At 45.9% G+C, this 26,561-nt stretch overlaps 2 protein-coding genes across 2 annotated transcripts in view; both read left to right on the top strand.

Moving 5' to 3' along the window:
- The window catches only part of LOC309569108 (uncharacterized protein), a gene marked incomplete at both ends in the record, with an annotated part of 152,652 nt that overhangs the window by 22,602 nt on the left and 103,489 nt on the right, over positions 1-26,561 (top strand). The gene's annotated exons all lie outside the window — the stretch shown is intronic.
- Positions 1,504-24,821, top strand: LOC309569801 (high affinity immunoglobulin gamma Fc receptor I-like; the record flags this gene model as incomplete). Its single annotated transcript, XM_082275805.1, has 6 exons — positions 1,504-1,587; positions 1,706-1,928; positions 5,501-5,743; positions 8,654-8,908; positions 17,423-17,704; positions 24,295-24,821. 6 exons carry the CDS (start codon positions 1,504-1,506, stop codon positions 24,426-24,428), a joined length of 1,221 nt encoding a protein of 406 aa, XP_082131931.1. The 3' UTR covers positions 24,429-24,821.

Here is a 26,561-nt window from a genome sequence, read left to right on the forward strand (position 1 = left end):
CCTGTGACATGCCTGTTCCATCACCTGTGACATGCCTGTACCATGACCTGTGTCATGACCTGTGACATGCCCTTACCATGACCTGTGACATGCCTATACCATCACCTGTGACATGCATGTACCATGACCTGTGCCATGCCTTTACCATGACCTGTGACATGCCTGTGCCATGCTTGTGCCATGACCTGTGACATGCCCATACCATCACCTGTGCCATGCCCTTACCATTAACTGTGCCATGCTCTTACCATGACCTGTGCCATGCCCTTACCATGACCTGTGACATGCCTATACCATCACCTTTGACATGCCTGTGCCATGACCTGTAACATGCCTATACCATCACCTGTGACATACCTGTGCCATGACCTGTGCCATGCCCTTACCATGACTTGTGCCATGCCCTTACCATGACCTGTGCCATGCCCGTACCATGACCTGTGCCATGCCTGTACCATGACCTGTGCCATGACCTGTGACATGCCCATACCATCACCTGTGCCATGCCCTTACCATGACCTGTGCCATGCCCTTACCATGACCTGTGCCATGCTCTTACCATGACCTGTGACATGCCCTTACCATGACCTGTGACATGCCTATACCATCACCTGTGACATGTCTGTGCCATGACCTGTGACATGCCTATACCATCATCTGTGACATGCCTGTGCCATGACCTGTGCCATGCCCTTACCATGACTTGTGCCATGCCCTTACCATAACCTGTGCCATGCTCTTACCATGACCTGTGCCATGCCCTTACCATGACCTGTGCCATGCCTGTACCATGACCTGTGCCATGCCTGTGCCATGACCTGTGCCATGACCTGTGCCATGCCTGTACCATGACCTGTGCCATGCCTATACCATGACCTGTGCCATGCCTGTGCCATCATCTGTGCCATGACCTGTGCTATGTCCTTACCATGACCTGTGCCATGCCTATACCATCTCCTGTACCATGACCTGTGATATGCCTGTACCATCACCTGTGCCATGCCTATACCATCACCTGTGCCATGCCTGTACCATGACCTCAAAGTCACGCAATTTTTTACCGCGTTTTTTGCCGCGAAGCAATACCTATTACATTCTTCTTTTTGCGCCCCCCTCAAAAATTTTGAGCACCAGCCGCCATTGTTCCAAGCTGAAGCCCTGCTCCAGATACTCTCTATTTACCGGCTGAACCCGGGTTCCTGACCTGGCCAGCAGGGGGAGGTTGGGGGGATTTGTTATAATTTATTTTGGATTAGTTGAATTTTGTTACTATTGTGATTCGGAAATCTACCTGGGCTTAGTGGAGCCTTTAGAACATGAGTACTGGATGCTTAGTGTAAATGATCCAATATTATTAGATATTAACTCCAAAATACCATATATACTGTATACAGTAAATATATGTATATATACTGTATATATTATGAACACATTGTTTGTCCAACAAGCTTAGAGAGGAAGGAGTGACATTTTTAATTAAACCCAATGTTGAAGTCGTCAATTATGAACGTTGTTATTCACAAGTTGGAGCTAGTGATAAGGAAAATGGCCATGACCTTGGACTCTGTTGGCCCTGAACAGACCAGGGTAACATTTAGAGGAAAGTTCTGCTATGTGGTAGAGGAAATGATAGAAGAACTAAAGACTTGTTGTCGCTATTTAGCCTGTAGTTTTTCTGCCTGTGTAATTTGTTACCTCCTTGCAGCAGTGTTTCTCCCAGTCCTCTGATTCCTTTACATGCAGGGGCTTAACTATAGGGGTCACAGAGGTCATTGGTCTGGCTCTTAACTCCCCCCTCGACTCCAGCTCCCGCTTCTCCAGTTGCTCCTGCCGGGTAAGTCTTGCTTCCTGCCTGAGTCTACAGATGCATTCTCTGCCACAGCAAAGAAAGAATATACGGTGCACAGTTCAGCACCTGAGCCAGTATAGTATGTGGTCTCTTGTCACACTGCCCCCCCTCCTCTCACACTGCCCCCCCTACTGTCACACTGCCCCCATCCTCCTGTCACACTGCCCCCCTCCTTTCACACTGCCCCCTTCCTGTCACACTGCCCCCTTCTCGTCGTACTGCCCAGGTACCCCTTTTGTCACAATGCCCCCCTCCATTCACACTCCCCCCTCCTTTCACACTGCCCCCCTTCTTGTCACAATGCCCCCCTTTTGTCACACTGCCCAGGTACCCTTCTCCTGTCACACTGCTCCCCTCTTCTGTCACACAACTCAGTTACCCTTCTTAGATGTGATGGCTGAATTTGTTTTCTTTTTTAGACTTTCTTTCTTTTATTTTCCATTGGTGATCTGGTCAGTAAGTCTGCTATTTTCCAACAGAACAAGCTGTCCTGCAGATGTAGCATTAGAGGGATATGACAAACCATTTACCCCTGACAGGGGTGTTATGACAATCCATTTACTCCGGTCCGCCCCTCCCCCTGCAGCTCTGCTGGCTTCTCCCATCCTCTCTCCCACCAGCTTCTACAGGGGATGCTTTTTTGCTCATTTACCAGCCCCTTATTTTTCTGAATGGACACAGTGAGTGATCAGCACCAACCACTCACTGTGTTCATTCATAAGTGAAGCATAGTTGTATGAACAACATTACCGTGTAGGTCGGCCCAAACCCCAAAAATACTATGCAAAACCAAAAATAAAGAAAAAGTTGGGGTTTTGTGAGGCCAATTGGGAGAAGGAAAACCAGGATATAACCATATAAAATATACATCAGTTTATTGATACATATAAAACCAATGTGTATAATGAGAGACATAACAAAAAGAGGTCCCCCATATATTCACCAAAGAGATTAAAAACGCAGCACAGAAATATATTCCCTATAGCGGGAGTAATACATGCTTCAAGCTGATGTTGACGCAAGGAGTCTCTGATGACATTCGGTTTGAGGGACCCAATGAGCCAACGCGTTTCGCATAAGGCTTCGTCTGGGCCAAAGAGACCGAGCAAGGCCGATATTTCTCGCTGCGTGTAAAAGTAGTAATGGCAGGATACAATACCAAGTCCCTATATCACGATGTAAGGTTAAGGTGGCAGCTGTAAATATTCACAATACGGAGGACATACGGAGGACCACTATTGTATAAGGCTATTTTCGCCTGCAGTAAGTGGAAGCCATGGCTTGGGATGGTCTGTAATTGAGCCATTCACTGCCCTGCCTCAATACTTCCTACTTCCTGGAGTATATTCCCCCTACCGTTGGTATACCTTCTACACTTCTTATAAGATGACTAAAAGCAATGTCTTGATGAGCGCTCTCTAAGGCCAATATAATTGACTAAAGAATTAATGAGCTCCATTGCTATTTCCCTCCGTTTTCGTTTGAAAATAGGACAAATATATATAGATGCATATACACCATTAATGCCATAACGTTATCGTGGGATTGCTTTATATGTCTATCTGACTGAGGAATTACCAAAGTATTGTGAATATTTACAGCTGCCACCTTAACCTTACATCCTGATATAGGGACTTGGTATTGTATCCTGCCATTACTACTTTTGCACGCAGTGAGAAATATCGGTCTTGCTCGGTCTCTTTGGCCCTGACGAAGCCTTATGAGAAATGCGTTGGCTCATTGGGACCCTCAAACCGAATGTCATCAGAGACTCCTTGCGTCAACATCAGCTTGAAGCATGTATTACTTTCGCAATAGGGAATATATTTCTGTGCTGTGTTTTTAATCTCTTTGGTGAATATATGGGGGACCTCTTTTCTTATGTCCCTCATTATACACATTGGTTTTATATGTATCAATAAACTGATGTATATTTTATATGGTTGTATCCTGTTTTTTCTTTATTTTTGGTTTTGAAGCATAGTTGTGTTTACTATGCCTCAGTTTGCGAATGAATGGGAAGCTCTGTACAGAGCAATTCCTGTCCATTCATTCTGTGAAGCTGAGACTGCAGAGAAGGAGATTGAGGGCTGTGACCTCAATCTCCTTTCTCTGGTCTGTTTAGACCCTCGATAGCTCACCAAAACCCCTCAACAGGGCTCCTAAAAAAAATGTAAAAAATAATAAAAAATAAAGTTGTAGAAAATATAATAAAAAATAGAATGGTAAAAAAATAAAATAAAAATAAAGTAACAAAAAATAATAACTACTGACCCTGTCCACTGCCCTACTGACTCCTTCCTCTGCCCTAATGACCCCATCCACTGCCCTACTGACTCCTTCCTTGCCCTACTGACCCCATCCACTGCCCTACTGACACCATCCACTGCCCTAATGACTCCTTCTTCTGCCCTACTGACACCATCCACTGCCCTAATGACTCCTTCTTCTGCCCTACTGACCCCTTCCACTGCCCTAATGACTCCTTCTTCTGCCCTACTGACACCATCCACTGCCCTAATGACTCCTTCTTCTGCCCTACTGACCCCATCCACTGCCCTAATGACTCCTTCTTCTGCCCTACTGACCCCATCCACTGCCCTAATGACTCCTTCCTCTGCCCTACTGACTCCTTCCTTGCCCTACTGACCCCGTCCACTGCCCTACTAACTCCATACCTTTGACCTGCTGACCACATCCACTGCATTACTGACAAAGTCCACTGCCATATTGACACCGTCAACTGCTCTACTGACTGACACTATTCACAGTCCTACTGACACGGGTGGCGGATCTGCCAATGAAAAGATTCCACTGCGTGACCATAATAAAGGGCCCTGTGACGGTAGTAAAGGGTCCCAGGATCAGTGGGAAAGGCCCGGGCCAGGGGGGCCCTTCATGGTTTCTTGCACTGGGGTCCTGAAGGTTCTAGTTACGCTTCTAGTCACGTGTTTTTTGGCTTCTGTGTTCACCTTTGCGAATCACCTGCTTATTTCTGGGTTAATATTTGCTTCTCTTCCATCATTTCCTAGCCCGCCTCCCAGTTTGCTTGCCTATATAAACATGTGCTCAGGCCAGCCTGCATTGCCTGAGCAACTTCACAGTTCTCTGAGCTCCATCCGCTTAATACTTTGTGTATCCTGTCTAAATACATCTGTACCTTTCCCAGTTCCGCCTTCTGTCTATGCTTGCCTGCTGCCCGCCCTGACCTCGGCTTGTCTCCGGGTTTTCCCTTCATTCTCTTGCTGTTGTACCCTGCACACGCTATGTGGTCTTCGCTTTCTCAGCTGAGTGTACCTGGGGGCCACAACCTGGTTTCAGCTTGCTGCAAGGCCATCCCCACCTTTAGGGGCCCTAGTAAAGAAGCAGGCTTAGGTTTAGTCTCTGCACCCTGGGAAACCCTAAATTGGCGAATTACGAGGGTTCACTGCCACAGACTCCTGACACTTGCTCTTAGTGTGAAGTCAGGGTGGAAAAGAACACGGCTGTGACCGTCGATAAAACTTTAGGAACCCCCACACTACCCCTGAATGCCCTAGCGTGTTCCCGCAACTTAGATTGTAGACATTTATTGTACTTTTTAAATTTAACAATAATGAATACTTCCAAATATGTTATCCGTTACTTATATTTGTCTATAATGTCTTGCAGAAAATATTGGAACTGTTTCAGTGACTGTCACACCAGGCTGGAATAAGATACTTACAGGAGAGAATATAACAATGACCTGCAATGGAAGAGAAGGCCTGATTTATCACTGGGTTAAAGATGGTGTGTTTTGGGCAAAAGAACAGAACTACACAATCACATCTGCGCAGGTTGGAGACAGCGGGAACTACCAATGCCGGACAAATATTGGTGTTAGTTTAATACTCAGGCTGGAAGTCAGCGATGGTGAGCCGATTAGTTCATTTCCTCAATGCACTTTATTTCATTTAAAGAAATGTATTACACATTCATTCTATAGGCATTAAAAACAATCATTACAGTATTATACACAGCTTTTTTGGAATATACAATAGTGTTCTGCCCATATTGGTCATAGTAAAGTGCTGTTACAGATTATACTGCAATGTTGTTGATGTTGCTGCCATCTAGTGGTCAGAGTTAGTTATTATTTGCCAGAACACAGAGGAAGAGACTGTAACCTTTAACCTGGAACTGTATTTGCTAGAGCTCGACAGGAAAAGGTATTCCCCTCAGAGGGAAGGGCAGTAACCTTTAACCTGGAACTGTATTTCCTCCATTTCACAACTGACTCCCTGATACTGTAGACTGCAGCAGAAGAGCTCTTATCTATTCAGGACTAATGATGGAATTGTCTGTAAGTACATTCACTGATGGAGTGAGGCTGCTGTATAATGTTTAATGTACTGACACATATGTTTTGTTTATGCTTATGTTGTAGTTTTACAAAGTTATTCAGAAAAAAGAATACATACAGATTTGATGTCTCCCGTTTCTTGACTTCTGAATTATTGTTAAGCTGTCTGACTAGTGTTATACAACAGTTCAATAACGCGAAGCAGAACAAATAGACTACACTGAACATGGAGAACATCATAAGCAGGTGTATAAACATACAGTAAAACCTTGAATTATGAGTAACTTGGTTTGTGAGCCTTTTGCAAGACCAGCTAAATTTTTGTGTAGCACCCTACAAAGTAGGTGCTAGGTAAAATCTAATGGGCCCTGGCTGCATAACAGCTGGGCCATGATTTTCAGCTGGGCTGTCATGTCTCCCAGGTGTGGCTGTTGAGACTGGGGAGTCTCCCCACTGTGCTCCATGAGAGGGTTCGCATTGGGCAGTGGAGGAAACCAAGCCAATGGTGCACTCAGGCCTGTATCTACCCCAGAAAGGCAGATTCTGCGACACAGCATTCTGGGAGTGGGTATAGGTTTGAGGGGAACACATGATGCAGCGTCTTTGGCGGGAAGCAGAGTCCCAGGAGGGAGAGTACGGCTGTCGCTCCTCCTATCAGCAGGATCGGGTGTCCCAGGCGGCCTTAGGTGACAGAGGGCTTAGCTGAGCCGCAGAGAGGATCCGGTGTGCCGAGGACCAGCGGAGCTGAGAGGGGTCCAGTTTCAGGAAAGCATTCCGAGTTCGTGAGTACTGTAAACTGCCCCTGGGGGTATGCCTAGAGAGAGAGGGGACCACTTTGGTGAAGGTCGTGGGGATCCAAGAGCTAGCTAGCCGGTGCAGGAGCAAAAGTAAAGGGGGTGCCGGTGTTGACCCTGAACAGAAATGTAAAGAGGGTGCCAGTGTGTGGACCCTGAAGTGTAGAGGGGATGCCTTGTGAGAGGAGCCTGAAGTACAGAGGGGGTGCCAGCAGTTGGGCCCTGAAGTGTTGAAGTGTACAGTGTTAAGAGTTGCAGCAGCACAAGCAGTTACAAGAGGTTACCTCAGTCGGGAAGGACTGGATGGAGCTGTTTCCAGGACTTTTGAGCTAATCAGAGCGTCAGGAGTCAAGTCTCAGTACAGTCCAGGACTTTTGAGCTAACCTGAGTGTCAGAAGTCAAGTTTACGTATAGTATCGCAAGTCAGTGTTTTTCAAGCGCCAGCAAGCGTTGGTTGGCATCCAGCCGGCATTAAGACAGCGCTGAAAGGCATTTTTCTTCAAATGTCCCGCGATCGTTCCCCACTGAGAGAAAAGGACGGACGGCTGATGTAAACACAGCCGACCGTTCTTCTCCCTGGAATGATCATAGGGCTCTTGTGATCCTTCTATATAGGATCGCATGTCTCTGTGATAATTTCACAAGCCCAACCCCCACACAGTTAGAATCACTCCCCTAGGCTTACATTTAACCTCTTGATCACCCATAGTGTTAACCCCTTCCCTGCTAATGGCATTATTACAGTGCCAGTGCATATTTTTAGCACTGATTACTGTATTGTCACTGGTCCCCCCCAAAAGTGTCAAAAATGTCAGTTAGGGGTCCGATCTATCCACCGCAATGTCGCAGTCCCGCTAAAAATCGCAGATCGCCGCCATTACTAGCAAAAAAATAAAAATGACATACTGTAAATCTTTCCCGTAGTTAGTAGACGCGATAACTTTTGTGCAAACCAAAAATATGTAGCAAAAAACAAATTGGCCTAAAATGTTAAAAAAAATTGATTTTTAAATATTTTTTTTTGGGAATGTTATATAACAGAAAGTGAAAACTATTGTTTTTTTTTTTTTCAGAATTGTTGCTCTATTTTTGATCATAGCGCAAAAAATAAAAATCGTACAGGTGATCAAATACCACCAAAAGAAAGCTCTGTTTGTTGGGAAAAAAAGGACGTCAATTTTATTTGGGTACAGCGTTGCATGACCGCGCAATTGTCCGTTAACCACTTGCCGACCGCCGCATGACTATTTACGTCGGCAGTCAGCACCCCATAGGCAAAGCGACGTAGTACTACGTCTCTAGCCTGTGAGGCTCTAGGGGTCGAGCTCACGCTGCCGGAGGCGCGCTCTTGCCCCTGCTCGTTCACGGAACCCCCCGCGCGTGTGACCGGCAGACCCGAATCGCAAAATAGGCCCTGGTCAGGAAGGGGGTAAAATCTTCCGGGGCTTAAGTGGTTAAAATAACGCAGTGCCGAATCGCAAAAAATGGCCTGATCATTAAGGGGGCAAATCCTTCCGGTCCAGAAGTGGTTAAGCAAAATAAATGTCACCCATTTAGGGTTTAGATCTACTTTAACCATTGACTGCATGATATAAAATCTAAATGACTGGTGTGAGTCCATGGAATATGTAAATTCTTTGCTCTTTGGGATTGTCCTAATAGTTTAATAACCATTTTGTATTGTAGGTCCGGTTATCCTGCAGGCTCCAATCTTTGTGAATCGGGGAAGAAACATAAATATAAAGTGTCACAGCCGTCCTGAATATTCTGTACACAACATAACATACTACTGGAATAATTATGTCCTATATAAACCACCCAGGGATCTCCCTATCACAGTTAATGGAAAGGATGATGTGTCTGGAAGATACAGATGTGAGAAAGTATTATCCCGGGCTGAATATGTAACACACACGGATGAAGTGTCCCTACATGTCAGAGGTAAGTCCTCATCATTGTGTGTCTATGTCAGGGGTCTCCAAACTATGGCCCTCCAGATGTTGCAGATCTACACATCCCATGAGGCATTTTAAAACTCTAACATTCGTAGACATGACTCGGCGTGATGGGAATTGTAGTTTCTGAACAACTGGAGGGCCATAGTTTGGAGACCCTTGGTCTATGGTGTTGTTTGTAACTAATAAAGAATAACTATGGTGCCGGTCATCTGTCCCATACCAGTGTGAGCTGGAACTCCTTCTCCAAAAACATCACACCCTCAACAGGTCTGTTTTGTTTTATGTGACCACCAGAACCATAGAGAGACAAGAGCATGGCTATATTGGAGCCAGTCCTTTAACCTCCCTGGTGGTCCAATCATGTCAGGATTTCTGTGCTAAAAGCAATACATTGTTTTGCATGGAAATCTGTTGTTTTATATTTTAAAACTCACCTTCCCCTGTGATTCCCCTGCCATCCTCCCCCGCCGCCCTCCCCTGCCGTCCTCCCCCACCGTCCTCCCCCACCATCCTTACCCACATCCTTCCCCTGCTGTCCTCCCGCTGTCCTCCCCCACCACCCCCCCACCGCCCTCCCGCTCTGTGCTCGGCCGATACCGGCACCTGTCTTCCGCTTCCCTTCCCTGCGAGCGTTGCGAGACGCAGGGGGGTGGAATCGGCGGCAAATTCAAAAATGTAAATACACCAAATGACATGATACAAAGCTGTGATCCTAACGGATTACACTGTATTATCCCATTTCATCTCAGGATTTCACCTGGTGACTTTTCCAGTGCCCTGCCTGTGCTTTTCCAGTGCTTTGTGCCTGGAAAATAGAGAACGACCATGGCGTCCAAAAAGCGTTTCTCTATCGCTCATTGACAGACGTAGTCTTCTTGATTCTCAAGAGCTGGGTTATGTTGTCTCCGCAGGAGTAGGACTAGGCAGAATGACAAAACGTTCTGGCTCCACCCTAGGGGCAGTCCCTGAGGGTATATCCTCCCTCTCTCTGCTACAGGGAATCAGTTTTTTTCTGTCTAGTCAGGAGTAAGGACCTAAGTTCCTTGCTGGGATCTTTTGGTCCTGGCAAGACTTTTTTTTTTTCCTTTAAGAAAAAGACATTTTTTAGGTAGTTTTCTCCAGTGTTTTTTTCCTGTGAGATCTTCAAGCAAAAATGCCGGACTGGGCGACACTTGTGGTCACCCCAGCCGGCCTACAAGCGCGCAGACCATGGCATTGCGCTTGGTCGGCCGCGACATATTCAAGTAAGTATGCGGGGCCGGGCGACGGGCTGGATGTTGAGATCCAGTGGTCACCCCGGTTTCTGCCTAAGAGCGCGTGCAGACCAGTGCGCTGAGTCGGCCGCGACGGAGTCCCAGCAAAGGGACTGACTTTGCGAGTTAAAAGCTCGCTGGGACGCCAGGTACCAGAGAGTCGAGGCGTCCACAAAACCCCCACCTCGGTGGAGAGGGTATTGTGAAGAGAGGGTGCCTATCGGTTCGGTATGGTGAGTAAACGTTCCCTTTTTTCCTCATTATGAGGCAGTATATATTATGGGCCCCTCCATATATGTCAGTATATATCTGATACTTACAAGTCCCCCTTGTAATACAGCATGTGTTTGTGGGAAATGGACTTGGTTCAAGAGCTAACACTCTACCCAGCAGACTGTAAATTACAGCAGACATAGGAGGTATAATCCTACCTTATGTGCAGTGTATCTCTGTAGATCCATATGTCACCTCTTAGCAGAGTGCAGGTGGATGTGCTGGGAAGACGATATCGGCGGTCCGCCGCCATTTTGCCGTAGACCGAATGCATGTATGTCCTCAGGTCACGCCGGCCGCCATGTTTTTGGAGTCTTATGTCTCTTCTATGGGGGCGGCCATGTTTTGTGAGCCCAGCTACCTCGTGGAGGGCTGGGAACGCCGGAAGGCGTACACAGGGGGCGGAGCCACGCCTTCTGCCCGGGAAAGAAGCAAACAGCTCCTTCCAGTCTGTGTAAGACAGACGCTGACTGCAGTTTGTTGGAAACTGCACTGCATCGGTTGGTGAGCCTTGGGGGTCCCTCTCTCTCTCTCTCTCTGGGGTCGAGAAGCAGGTACTCTGAGGGGCGCTATTGCGCTAGGGGGAGACACACAAAAAAAAAAAAAAAAAGAAAAAGTTTTTTTGTTTTTGCTGGCAAAGGTGTCCTGTATTAACATGGACCCTGCCACTCATGTATCTCCTCCGGATCCCCTCGAGGGGTCTGCGGGATCCTCCAGCACCCCATTGACAATTGAATCTTTGTCAGCTATTATGGAAACTTTTGTGTCCCGGGTGGAAGTGGCTTGTCAGGGACAGGGCGCAAGAAAGCGACCCCCGCCTAACCCCTTATTATCTGAAACTTCGGATTCAGACTCTGAGCCTATTTCTGCAGTTGCAGGTACTTCATCTGGTATTGGTGTCTCGGGTCCTGTCTCTTCAGACAGTGAGGAGGATGTTTCAGCATCAGCCATAGCCCGAGAGGAAGCGTTGGTAAACGCACTCATTGTATCTGTTCAAGAGACTTTAAGGTTACAGGGTACTCCATCGGAAATAGCTGAAACTGAGATCCCTTTTGGGACTAAAAAGCGCATCAAAGTGGCAAAGGTTTTTCCATTGCCCAAATGTTTTGGCAATCCAATCGAAGAAGAATGGCGTCTGCCAAAACGCACTTTTAATATTTCTAAACGCATTGACAGGCGTTATCCGTTTGAGGAAACCCTTATTAAGAAATGGACAGAACCACCTGTGGTGGATTCACCTATTGCTAGATTGAATAAAGCCACGGTTATTCCTTTAGAAGACACTCCGTCTTTTAAAGATCCAGTGGATCGCAAGATAGAAGCTATGTCTCGCACCATGTTTTCCTTGATTGGATCAGCTTTCAGACCAATAATTGCTATTGGTCTGGTTTCGCAGGCTGTAACTGAATGGACCAAGTGGTTACGCCGGGACTTAGAAGAAGTCCCTCAGGCGGTATCAGATTTGTTGGAACAAATGATACAGGGGTTACAGTTTGTATGTGATGCGGCGTTAGACGCCACTCCATTAATGGCGCGAGCATCAGTCTCAGCAGTGGTTCTCAGGCGTACACTGTGGCTAAAAGGTTGGTTAGCCGACCAAGGTTCCAAAAAAGCATTGGCTAATATCCCCTTTTCAGGAGAGCGTCTATTTGGAGCCAACTTAGATGAGATCATTAAGGATCTCACCGGTGGAAAAAGCACCTTTTTACCGCAAAATTTTAAAGGTAGAGGAACTCGTCAAAGACGAGGGCCTTCTTTTTCTGCTCACAAGAGGTTTTTTCGTCCAGCGGGTGAAAAAACTAAGTCCACCAAAGCTCCTACAGGAGGCGTCAGGGGTCGTTGGTCGGGCAAGCAAAAGCCCGCCCCCTCCAGACCTGAAGATAAACCATCCAAAGCCTGAAGGTGCGCCCCCACCCATAACTGGGGTGGGGGGACGTCTTCGCCGGTTCCCGGATCCATGGCTTTCCAGAATCCCGGACAATTGGGTTTGCGAAGTCATAAGGTCAGGGTACAAGATCGAGTTTCGATCTCTCCCACCGGCGCGATTCTTCCCTTCCAATATCCGTCTATCCGCAGATCGTTTAGAAGATCTGAGGAGAGCAGTCACAGATTTACTACAACAAGGAGTGGTAGTCCACGTTCCTTGGACAGAACGATTTCAAGGGTTTTATTCAAACCTGTTTACAATACCCAGGAAAGAGGGCAAAGTGCGTCCAATTCTGGACTTAAGAGCACTCAATTCTTTCGTCAACATAAGAAGATTCAGAATGGAGTCCATTCGCACGGTAGCAGCCTTCCTGCATCCAGGGGATGTCCTAGCGTCCATAGACATCAAGGACGCCTATCTTCACATTCCCATTTTCGCAGGACATCAGCGTTTTCTACGCTTTTCTGTAGAGGAGAACCACTATCAGTTTGTGGCGTTACCTTTCGGTCTCGCCACGGCTCCGCGGGTCTTCACAAAGGTGTTGGCCCCAATGTTGGCACTTCTGCGCCAAAGAGGTATATCGATTCTAGGTTACCTAGACGATCTTCTGCTTCATGCAGAGTCTCCTCAGACCTTGCTACAAAACATAGAAATTACTATGATTTCTTTACAGGAATTCGGGTGGCTGGTGAACCAGCAAAAGTCATTTCTGGTTCCCACCCAGAGGCTCGAATATCTGGGTCTAATTCTAGACACAGTCAGGACGAGAGTTTTCCTTCCGGTAGGGAAACTTCGAAAGATTCAATCAGCAGTCCAGTTGTTACTGTCCAACAGCTGGTCTTCCCTTCGGACGTGCATGAGGGTTCTGGGGTTGATGGTGGCTTCATTCGAAGCAGTCCCATTTGCCCAGTCCCATACCCGAATTCTTCAGCAAGAGATTCTTCTCAGATGGAATCGGAATCCGGAATCCCTGGACAATCAGATACGATTGAGCAAACAGACCAGAGAGTCTCTGGTTTGGTGGCTTCGGTCTCCAATGCTCAGCCAGGGAAAGTCATTTCTGCCAATATATTGGACGATAGTGACCACGGATGCCAGTCTATCCGGATGGGGAGGAATTCTTGGTCAGTTATCTGTCCAGGGACTTTGGTCCCCGGAAGAATCCAGGTTACCGATAAATGTATTGGAACTGAGAGCGATCAGACTTTGTCTGATTCACTGGACCGAGCAGCTCCAGGGCAGCCCGGTTCGGATCCAGTCGGACAATGCCACGGCCGTGGCTTATGTCAATCATCAGGGGGGCACCAAGAGTGTCCGAGCGGCCAAAGAAGTGGCTTGCATTCTTCGCTGGGCGGAACGATTTGTTCCAACAATCTCTGCGGTGTTCATTCCGGGGGTGGAGAATTGGCAGGCAGATTATCTCAGCCGTCAGACCCTGGATCAGGGGGAATGGTCCCTCCATCCAGACGTTTTCCACCAGTTGTGCCTACGGTGGGGCACCCCGGATGTGGATCTGTTGGCATCACGATTCAACAGGAAAGTTCAGAGATTCGTGGCTCGCTCCCGCGATCCTCTAGCAGAAACCGCAGACGCACTGATCGCCCCGTGGGGGCAATACCAGCTAATATATGCCTTCCCTCCTCTCGCGTTACTGCCAAGACTTCTTCGCAGAGTAGAGGAGGAAGGAATCCCAGTAATCCTGGTAGCTCCGGACTGGCCTCGTCGAGCTTGGTACGCCGACATGGTCAGACTGGTGGCGGACGTCCCATGGAGACTTCCTCTCAGGGAGGATCTACTGTCTCAGGGACCGATCTTCCATCCTGCTTTACGATCGCTGGCTTTAACGGCCTGGCTATTGAGACCCAGGTGCTGAAGGACAAAGGTTTGTCAGCTTCCGTTATTCCTACTCTAGTTGAAGCAAGGAAAGTGACTTCCAGAAAGATTTATCATCGCACATGGAAGTCCTACATTGCATGGTGTGAACCTTTGGGGTTCCGTCCTCGGTCTTATTCGATTAGCCGAATATTGGCTTTTCTGCAACAAGGGGTTGAGCAGAAACTGGCCTTGAGTACTATCAAGGGTCAGGTCTCAGCATTAGCCATCTTCTTTCAGAAGCCTTTGGCTACTCATTCCTTGGTGCGGAATTTCATCCAGGGGGTGCGACATCTGGCTCCGCCAGTGCACGCGCCGTTACCCCCCTGGGATCTTAATCTAGTGTTGTCGGTTCTTCAGAAACCTCCCTTTGAAGATATTAGGGAGATTCCTCTACCCACGTTGTCCCAGAAGGTGGCCTTCTTGGTGGCTATTACTTCTGCACGCAGGGTGTCAGAACTGGCCGCATTATCTTGTCGTTCACCATATCTGGTGGTTCATAGAGATAAGGTGGTTCTTCGTCCGAATCCATCCTTCCTACCAAAAGTGGTTTCAGAATTTCATCTGAATGAAGAAATTGTATTACCTTCCCTGTGTCCTAAGCCCAGTCATCCTCGGGAATTTGCTTTGCACTCCTTGGATGTGGTCCGGGCGATCAGGGTATACTTGAAAACGACAGACTCGTTTCGCAAGACGGATTCACTTTTTGTGATCCCAGATGGACCCAAAAAGGGGTTGCCTGCTTCTGCCGCGACCATTTCCAGATGGATCAGACAGACGGTAGTGCAGGCTTATTCTATTAAGGGTCGGGAGCCCCCGTTCCCTGTTAAGGCGCACTCCACTCGGGCACTTAGTGCGTCATGGGCCTTTCGCCATCAGGCGTCAGTGGTCCAGGTGTGCAAGGCGGCTACCTGGTCGTCGGTGCATACCTTCTCTAAACATTATAAAGTTGATGTAATGGCATCGTCTGATGCCTCATTTGGCCGCAAGGTTTTGCAGGCCGCAATTTGAGGAGACCAGTGGTCTACCTCGAGGGTTTTTTTCCGTTGGAAAAATTTTTTTCTTTAGCCTCATTCTTTGTTTATAATGAGCCTTTAAAACTTCTAGTTTGGCACCGGTTGGGCCTTCTAGATTGGATTTGATTTTGTCAATCCCACCCCTCATTTGTGGCACTGCTTCTGGATGTCCCAGCTCTTGAGAATCAAGAAGACTACGTCTGTCAATGAGCGATAGAGAAAAATGGATTTTTGTAAGAACTTACCGTAAAATCCTTTTCTCTTAAGCTCATTGACAGACGTAGTACCCGCCCCTCTATCATTGAGTTGGGTTGGGTTAAATTCTCTGTACTGCTTTAAACAGAACTGATTCCCTGTAGCAGAGAGAGGGAGGATATACCCTCAGGGACTGCCCCTAGGGTGGAGCCAGAACGTTTTGTCATTCTGCCTAGTCCTACTCCTGCGGAGACAACATAACCCAGCTCTTGAGAATCAAGAAGACTACGTCTGTCAATGAGCTTAAGAGAAAAGGATTTTACGGTAAGTTCTTACAAAAATCCATTTTTTTTGGGCAAAAGTGCTTTTAGACGAACTGGAAAACAGCAACAGCGAAACTGAGTTACTTGAAGAACTGAGCGATAGCGATTGGTGGGAAAATTCATCATCAGGTATGGAAAGTGACGACAGCGACGATTCTGATGTCTCTTTCTGGCACATCGCTTTGTGGAATTTGGGAAGGATATCAAATGATTCTTCAGAATTTCCAACGGAGCGATATGCCAGCAAGAGACGTCACTTTCCTTATCTGACGTCAAATTTTCCCACCAATCGCTATCGCTCAGTTCTTCAAGTAACTCCGTTTCATTGTTGCTGTTTTCCAGTTCGTCTAAAAGCGCTTTTGTGCAAAAAGAACGCTTTTTGGACGCCATGGTCGTTCTCTATTTTCCAGGCACAAGGAACTGGAAAACTTTTGGCTTGTGTTTGGTAGCTTACCACAAGTTTAATAGGTCAATGAGAGTACCCAACAAAAATCGTTGTGAGTCCAAAATCTTTATTTGTTCATATGGTTCTTTCAATTTCTGCTGTTAATATCAACACTGACTGTGATTTAGAATATCCTCTGCAGCAGATACAGTCATTTTAGGAGTATTTTGTGTCCAAATCAGCCCTAATATAGAGGGGGGGTGGGGGGGTGTATGGCCTCTGAAACAAATTGGCTATCCTTTGCTCTTCCAGTTGTAATCAGTTAAATACTTAAAGCGGAATTCCACCCAAATGAGGAACTTCCGCTCATTTGCTTCCTCCCCCCTCCGGTGCCACATTTGGCACCTTTCAAGGGGGAGGGGGGAACTGGTACCTGTTTTTGACAGGTACCCCTCCCCACTTCCGGGAACGGCACAGTGGCAAAGTGAGGACCACTCCTCCTACCCTCTGCTGCTGAGCCAATCCGAATGCACAGTGTGCTTCGCGCATGCGCAGAAGGGACTGGCCCGTGAAGCCGCAAGGCTTCACTGCCAGTCTCCCTGATCGGCAATGGCGGCGGCAGCAACCCACAGCTGATGGAAACATTGGCTGGGTGCCGACATCGCTGGACTCCAGGACAGGACAGTATGTGTAGCTGCTGACTTTTAAATTTCGGAGGGGGGGGGGGGGGGCGGAACTCCGCTTTAAATATTCTGGACTAGCAAGCATTTTTGTTTGGCGCTAATTGACCTAGTACAGTGATAGGAAACCCCAGATGTTTTGGAACCACATTTCCCATGATGTTAATGCACTCTGCAGTGTAGTTGAGCGTAATAGGAAATGTAGTTCCAAAACATCTGGGGTACCCAAGGTTCGCCAATCGCCATCACTGACCTAGTACATCTTGGATGTGATGTCAGCAGAACTAGCAGACTCAAGTGACACCAAAGTTTCCTTCCTGCAGAGATGGGAAGAATGTTAAAAGATTTAATTTATCTAACCAAAATGGCGTCCAAACCATTGAGCTGGAGGATTTGGGGAATTATTCTTGTGAAATAAATGATTTTACAAAAAAGAGCAAAATATGACTTCTTCAGACTCCAAGTGAACCGATGTCAGGACAACCATGCTTGCTTGTAGTTTATTTGGACTTATTTATTATGTAGTTTGTGTTCCATTTTTATTATTAATTCTAACAATTGTCTTTTTCCTAGACCTGTTCTCAAAGCCAACTATTACCACCATGTTGTATCCAATGACAGAAGGGGACAACATGATCCTGGCGTGTAACACAAGTCTCAGTCCACCCAGACAGGGGACAGAACTTCAGTTTGCTTTCTACAGAGATGGACTTGAGGTACAGAAATTCAGTTCATATCATCAATATGAAGTCCAGTCTGCTCAGCCAAGGGATTCTGGGAATTATTACTGTGAAGTGAGAACTCCAACCAACAGTGTCATCAAACAAAGTGAAGAATTTTATATCCAGATACAAGGTAAGAATGTAATAGTGGGGCCATTGGGATAACAGTATGAGAGAAGGCTTACACATAATATTATAAAAACAATGGGGAATTTCTGCGCTAAAAAAGTATTGAATGGGATGAGAGAAAGAAATTTTAAACAAGCTGCTGACACTAGACCAAACAGACAGTGATCCAAAGTAATAAAAAGTAAAATTAGTGCGCTAAACTAATTAAATCATATGTGATTATGATAAACAAAAATACATGTCATATAAAGAATTAATAAATATATAACACAAATAGTGATAGAAAATCCAAAGAAAGTCCAAAAAGTGCTCAAAAAGTCCCAATAAAACAAAACTGTGAATATTCATCCAGGAAAGGGAAACTTATTTCCATAACCTCTCATGAGGCAACCACAGGGAAGTGTGAGTAGGGGACACCACTGTGCGAATATTATAGGTAGCAGCTTACCAGACCAGTATGGCCAATCAAATTAAGGAAATGGCCTCACGAGCATGTAGATAAGACGATGGGTTCCAGAATTATCAAGCTCAATACCTGGGAGGTCCAGTCTCCACGATATATCCAGATAACCAGATAGGCGCAATGTATATAGGGGATATATAACAAAAGACCATAGCGTAATCCCGTAAAGTTGACACACGCAAGTTTATTTAAAAGAGGCTACTTACAAGATTGAAGAGACAAACAGGCACATTAAACATGTAAAAGGCTGCAGCTACGATCGCGGCGTCCCGCGTCTTCACAGCAGATAGAGGACACAAGCCGGCACGGAATGGCGCGTGTAGACGCGATCATAGCTGTTATCGCGTTTACTAACTACGGGAAAGATTTATGTCATTTTTATTGTTTTTTTTTCTACTAGTTATGGCGGCGATCTGCAATTTTTTTGCGGGACTGCGACATTGCGGCAGACAGATGGGACCCCTAACTGACATTTTTGACACTTATTGGGGGTACCAGTGACATTACTACAGTAATCACTGCTAAAAATATGCACTGTTACTGTAATAATGACACTGGCAGGGAAGGGGTTTACCCTGTGGGTGATCAATGGGTTAAATATGGGTTAAATGTGAGCCTAGGGGAGTTATTCTAACTGTGGGGGGCATGGCTTGTGAAATGATCACAGAGACCTGTGTTCCTATATAGAAGGATCACAGGGTCTCTGTGATCATTCCAGGGAGAAGAACGGTCAGATGTGTTTACAACAGACGATCGTACTTCTCTCTCAGCAGGGAACAATCGTGGGTGTCAAATGGCAATCGAAGCCGCCTGCCCCGTGCATCGGCTTCTCCGCTGCCGAGTGGGAGTGGGAGCATGCCTCTGGCGGTGCGCGATCGCCCCCTAGCTTCCCGCGCACGACCGACGTAGGTCTACATCGGTTTGCGAAGGAGAGCCACCCTGCCGCAGTAAAAAGGTGGCGGGTAATCAGGAAGTGGTTAAAAATGTAGACTTTAAAGTGTTAATAAACCCAGGACTCTGCATTCTCTATATCTGCTCTCTCACAGTACACAGAACATGGAAATGCAATTGTTTTAGTAAATATAAACTGCTAAATACCTTTTCTCATCAGCAGTATATAGCAGTCTTGTGACTTCTATCAAAGTCCCCCTGAGCACTGTTTTTCAGCTTGTAGGGGAAGTTTTCATTCTGCTCTGACTGTCCTTTGAGGCTGCATGACCCCCTGACTTTCTGTCTGGACAGTGCTGATTAGGGATGATCGTTCGGGTCGACCATCGGTTCGACCCGAACATTGGCTGTTCGAGGTTCGGCCGAATTCCAAACTTTTTGCTGAAAAAGTTCGGAATTCGGCAACCAGAACCGACCAAAATGCAATGGTTCAGGAAATGGGCTTTAAAAAGCCCGTGATTGGACCAGAACCATCAGTATAAGCCAATTGAGGGGGCAGGAGAATGCTAGGAATGTGATTGGAGTGACTAGGGGGTCCATAGGCCAATCATTAGTGAATACTCCCCCTAGTATATAAGATAGCCCCCGCCAAATTCCTAGCATTGTTATACAGGGACATGGAAGAGAGTGGAAGCAGTTCTGTGACTTCTGCTACAAAGTGTCATTTAGCAATTTTTAGTGTGAGGAAAGGGATATCTAGTGTAGTTAGGGTACTATACTCCACTATAGTTAGTTTTAATAATTTAGTTTCTGTAGGGAAAGTGTTAAGTGTAAGGGGACCGTAGTGTAGTGTAGGGTGAACTGACTGTGACTGCTATGGCAGGGTGACAAAACCCTTCCATGTCACGGTGACCGCTATAGAGAAAAGATTGTTTCTCTTAGGTCACATTCAGTGCACTGATATGGCTTCTCGCCTGTGAGCATGCTTTTTGCTGCAGGCTTTTATAGGGCTTTTTTGAGGAGATGTTTGGAGTCAGGCATGACATCTGAACATCTGTGTAGGGGTATATATACACACACACATGTCTGTATATATACACATACACATATATAGGTGTGAAAGTAGCAGAAACATATGCTTGCGCTAATTAAATCATTAACAGGCATATGTCTCCGCTCCTATAACAGCTATATGTGTGTATATATTCCCCTATACAGAAGTTCAGATGTTTTGCCTGCCTCCAAAGTCCCCCAAAAAATGCCCAAAAAAACACTTGCTACTAAACCGGCAAGGTGTGGAGACATATCCCTGTTCTATAAGTGACCTAATACAAATTATCTTTTTTTTTCTGGTTTTGGACATGCTACAGAGCTGAAACTTCACAGGTACACTTTTTAGACCCCCAGACACTAAATCAAAAGAATTTTTTTTTTTTTTTCAATAATTGGCTCTCTATCAAAAATGACAATTTTTAAGAACTTTTTTTTGTGTGATTAATAGTCCCTGGGGCATGACCCAGAACTCTAGGCACTTTTTATGGGCATTTATTGGGTTTTAGGGCTTCAAAATTGTGTTTTTTGATTACCAAAGTTCAGGTCCCATTGATTTCAATGGGGTTCTGAAATCCGGGCCGAACTTTCGGGAAGTTCGGATGTTCTGGCCGAACCGAACTTTTGAAAAGTTCGATCATCCCTAGTGCTGATCATATGCACCCATCCTAGAAAAAAATAAAAAAATAAAAATCTCTAGCAATACACGTCAAACTGAGCATGTGCAGAGTGCCCACAAGGCTCTGTACTATAAGCAGATGGATTGGGGACAGTAAAAGGAGAGGATCAGAGAAGACAGGATCAAACTGCATTTTTACACAATGCAGAGGATTAACCCCTTAGGTTCCACAGTGAATATAACAAGCATGCTTTACTGCATATACAGACTGATTTCACTGTTGTGGGTTTAGTAACACAAGTGTGTGTTTGATAGAAATTGGCTGGTGTCAGAAAAGTATGTGAGCTTTATCTTGGAATAAAACTTGGAGAGCATTATCTGAGAGACAATCACCAGTGTGCTCCAAAGCACCACATATTTATCTCTCTATTGCCATAATTGTCATTAACCACTTGCCGACTGCCGCACGACTATTTACTGCGGCAGTCAGTCGCTCCTGGGCAAAGCGTCGTAGACCTACGTTGCTCGCCCACGAGCCTGTAGGGGGCGAGCTCACGCCGCCACCGGCGCGCTCCCACCCCCGCTCGTTTCCTGCCTTCCCTGCCCATGTGACCGGCGGCTCCGATGTCCGCCGGCCACTCCCGATCTTCCACAGATGTAAACACAGCCGTCTGTCATTCTCCCTCATGTAAGCACAGAGGCTATGTGATCCTGCTATGTAGGATCGTATGTCTCTGTGGTTACATCACAAGCCACGCCCCCCCCACAGTTCGAATCACGCCCCTAGTGACACACTTAACCCCTTGATCACCAATAAAGTTAACCCCCTCCCTGCCAGTGTAATTTTTACAGTAACAGTGCATATGTATAGCACTGATTACTGCAGTAATGTCACTGGTACCCCCAAAAGTGTCAAAAATGTCAGTCAGGGGTCCGATCTGTCCGCCACAATGTCGCAGTCCCGCAAAAAAAAAATCGCAGATCGCTGCCATTACTAGTTAAAAAATAAAACAATAAAAATGACATAAATCTTTTCTGTAGTTAGTAAACCCAATAAGTTTTGCGCAAACCAATCAAAATACGCTTATTGCTATTTTTTTTACCAAAAATATGTAGCAGAAAACAAATTGGCCTAAAATGTTAAAAAATTTAGATTTTTACTTTTTTTTTTTGAGAATTTCCAAAATGTTTTCAAAATTGTCGCTCTTTTTTTGTTTATAGCGCAAAAAAAAAAAAAATCGCACAGGTGATTTCATTTGGGTACAGCGTCGCACGACCGCGCAATTGTCCATTAAAGTCACGCAGTGCCGAATCGCAAAATAGGCCCTGGTCTTTGAGCAGCCAAATCCTCCGAGGCTTGAATGTCCTTTAAAAAATTCAGGCAGGTCTAAAGTGAGAGGCGTATGTAAAAAAAACTAACTACATCATATTAATGCCAGCTAGGCAAAACTGTTGGATCTGTAGCTTCTTTCATTCAAGTTTAAGGAATTACCCCTTTTCACCTGTGCTACACCACAGTGACCGCTACCAAGCTGCCATTATTTTTACCAGGAGACTTTTCCACAGCTGCCAATATTTTTACCAGGAGATTTTCCCACAGCTGCCATTATTTTTACCAGGAGATTTTCCCACAGCGGCCATTATTTTTACCAGGAGATTTTCCCACAGCTGCCATTTTTTTACCAGGAGACTTTCCCACAGCTGCCATTATTTTGCCCAGAAGGCCATCTCTGCCCACCACCATCATGTGGAATGCAATGAGACAGCGGGGGGCAGAGGAAGAATACAGGGAGGAAGGTAGGGGTGGCGCCAGTGAGGTGGAGGAGGAAATGGGGCAGACTTCAAGTGGGATGTTTCATTCTTTCCCAATCCCAGGAGATGTATCTGGGTGGGATGAGGTTGGGAGGGAATCTGGATCCTCTATTGCAGGCAAATTTTGGTGAATGGGGTCTTTTAAGCTCAAATGCCTGCACAAGTACCCCAGGATTTGGTTAATACAAAAGGAGACCCCTATTGGGTGGCCACTCTAGATTAGATTCCCAATAAAAGGGTAAAATGGCCAAGCCACTGACATCATCCCAAAGGGGGCTCAAAATGTGGATTTTTGAGGGGATGCTAGGAAATAAACTCTTTGTCCCAGTTTTCGATGGTGACAGGATTCCCGCGAATAACAAACCTCTCTGATCCTCTGACCTGCGAAAGGAGCTTTTTTAAACCACAGCAGCCAGGCCTGGCTGCAGACAGCATTCACAGGCCACTCCTTGGATACAGTCAATGAGTACGTCAGAATACGAGCAGGAGGGTTGAATTGCTAGTGTTGAAGAGGTTCTTCTGAACCAGCTGACCAAAGTTCAAAGGCCAAAAAGGGCATAATGGTTGCAATGAATTTGGTCTGATGAACTCCTGCATTAGTTTGCCAGGCCCCTGGGCCTCAGAAATGCAGACTTCACCAAAAGCCCGTAGTACCTGTTGACCCAAATTGTTTTCCTTTAAGTTGGATAAAAATGAAATATAACATACATAAATATTTGATTATTAGCCTTGTGCAGCCTACATTTGGCAAAGGATGCAATGGGCTATAAATTAATTTAGCACTAAATTTCAATGATCCCATTTTAATTACCCCTGACTCATTTGTGTGCCAGAAAATAGCCCCTCATTAGCTGAGAACATGATACAGTGTATATCACAAAATGAGAAATAGAGGAACCTTTACTGTTCATGCAAATGTACAAAAATAGTAGAATGAAGCAGGCCGCAAATGGTCTCACCCTGTGTCCCGATTCTACTCCTTTTTTACATAACATATAATATCACTTCAAGATTGTTGTAAAAAAATGCACATAAAACCACCAGTTTAAATGATAAAGCATATAATAATACAATCAATCAACATACTTATCGTTCCCTTTACTCATATTTCAGGTAGCCAGGGCTCTCATATGGCGCTTTTCCACTGCATGGAACCGAACGGTTTGGCTCGCTTTTGTGTTTTTCCACTGCTGGTACCGCATGGTATGGTGTAGGAACGGTTCGGTACGGTACGGTACGGCGGTGCTTTTCCACTGCATGGAACCGAACGGTACGGCTCTCAAAAACAGTACCACCTCGATTGTGGTTCCAAGAGGTACCAAACCCGGTACCATATCCCACAATCCTTTGCATGCGTGCACTATTAGCCACTGATTGGTCAGAGAATCCCACCCACCCCGTTGTTATCCCACCCACTTAACTTTAGTACTACTTTAGTGGAAAAGCAAACCATACCAAATCGTACTGAACCGTTCCAACACCGTACCATGTGGTACCAGCAGTGGAAAAGCAAACCGGGCCAAGCAGGGTCGAGTAGAGCCGAGCCGGTACTTGCAGTGGAAAAGTGCCAATAGAGATCTATTGGCAATACCAAAACTGGGACCTTACTAAAGTAAATTGTAATAGATTGGCACGTCCCGTATATCTGAATGGGAATAACATGGGTGCACCTATATAGTGAATACAAACTCTTGAATGTATTGTACATTTTAAAGTTTTTAGTAATTCCCCTACTGTACTATGTGCCATGTTCTAATTTCAGGGGGAAACCACAAAACGGATTATGCAACAGTGAATATAATACGTCTGGCACTGTCGGGCTGCGTGTTGTTCCTCGGGTGTGTTTTCCTCATCCATCACATCAAGACAGAAGTAATCACACCCTCTGAGAAATGAATGGAGACTCTATGTTGTGGGTCGGGGTTTATACCTACCTATTAAGCCCTGACCCATATTAAGCCCCGAAGTGACATCTGTAATTCTTGGGCAGGAGCACCATAAACTGGAGTTTTGACATAGACTCTTCCATCTGGTTTTGTTCGACGAAACGCAGTTTTGGTTGCATTAAAAATATTGTGTACTTACCTAAGCATTAACCACACTGGAGGCTAATGTTTTCCCAAAATTGCAATCCACTTGTTTATCACTTTGGCCCTGTTTCCAGGCGCTCATGCATGGCTGTCTATTCTTCTCAATACTAATTACTGAGATTTTGTCTTAGCACAGTTTAGGACCAACCAAGACCTTGGGGTTCAATAAATAAAGACTGGTCATCTAAAGTTGGCCATACACTAGTAGATTTTTAATTGAAAGTTGGTACAGGCATTAATTAGAACATTCTTAGCATATTAAATGACTTGACAAATGTCATCCGAAAGTACTTAAAATTTCCATTTGCTTTGGACATTTGATTTTGGAACAATTGATTTTCCTGAGTGAAAATCACAAACACTCTAAGAAATGTATTTGTTTGGCAACAAGTTCTATCCTGTTCAAATTTTCTTGAAAAATTAGAATTAGATTCTACTAGTGTATGGCCATCTTAAGACCTTTTGCCTTGGGTACATGCATGAGTAGTCAACAGGGGGTTTTCACCAATGGTGAATAGGAGATAATCGGACAGATAAAGGTAAGGAGTTCCACAGGATTGGAGAGGCTCTGGTAAAGTCCTGGAGGCGAGCATGGGAGGAGGTGACGAGGGGGCTAGAGAGCAGGAGGTTTTGAGATGAACGAAGAGAGCGATTAGGTTGGTATTTTGAGACTAGGCTAGTGATGTAGTTGGGGGCTAAGCTGTGGATTGCTTTGTACGATGTTGTAATTATTTTGAATTTGATTCGTTGGGTGAGCGGAAGCCAGTGGAGGGCTTGATAGAGAGGAGCAGCGGACACTGAGTGATTGGTAAGATGGATGAGTCTGGCAGCAGCATTCATGATAGATTGAAGGGGAGATAGCCTGTGTAGAGGTAAGCCAATGAGAAGGGAATTGCAGTAGTCGAGGCGTGAGATGACCAGGGAGTGAACTAGGAGCTTTGTTGTGTACTTGGTTAGAAAGGGGCGTATTTTGGAGATGTTGTGGAGGTTAAGGCGGCAAGATTTGGACAGCGATTGGATGTGAGCCTTGAAGGAGAGTTCAGAGTTCAGGACAACACCTAGGACCTTGGCATGCGGGGATGGGCTGATAGTAATTCCATCAATATTGACAGAGAGATCGGGGGAAGGGGCACGTGGTGGAGGAAAAATGATTAGCTCGATTTTGGAGGGATTGAGTTTGAGGAAGTGGTGAGACATCCAGACCGATATATCAGATAGTAAATTAGTGATACGTGAGGAGACTGAGGGAAGAGCTGAGGGATGGATAGATAGATTTGGCTATCGTCAGCGTAGAGATGGTATTGGAAGCCGTGGGAGGCTATCAACTGACCCAGAGAGGAGGTGTAGATTGAAAATAGGAGGGGTCCAAGAACAGAGCCTTGGGGGACCCCAACAGAGAAGGGAAGAGGAGAGGAGGAAGTGGAATTGTAAGTAACGCTAAAGGTGCGGTTGGATAAGTAGGAAGAGAACCAGTGAAGAGTACAGTCACGGAGACCAAAGGCATGGAGTTTTTTGAGGAGGAGGAGATGGTCAACCATATCAAAGGCAACAGAAAGGTCCAGGAGGAGGAGAACAGAATAGTGTCCATTGGTTTTGGCCGTTAGTAGATCGTTTGTCAGTTTTAGGAGAGCAGTTTTAGTGGAGTGTTGAGGCCGAAATCCAGACTGAAGGGGATCAAGAAGGCTATTCTCGGCTAGGTGGTCGCACAGTCGGTTGTAGAGCAGACGTTCAAGGAGTTTGAATAAAAAGGGGAGCAAGGAAATAGGACGTAGGTTGTTAAGATCAGTTGGGTTCAGTGAGGGCTTTTTAAGTATGGGGCTGACTAGTGCATGTTTTAGAGAGTTGGGGAAGATGCCAGAAGAGAGGGAGAGATTGAAGATGTGGGTTAGAGAGCGTAGAATAAGACCAGAAGGTGAACGTAGCATTTGCGTGGGAACCG

This window comes from Pelophylax lessonae, assembly GCF_965119305.1.
Source record: "Pelophylax lessonae genome assembly, chromosome: 13".
Lineage (NCBI taxonomy): Eukaryota > Metazoa > Chordata > Amphibia > Anura > Ranidae > Pelophylax > Pelophylax lessonae.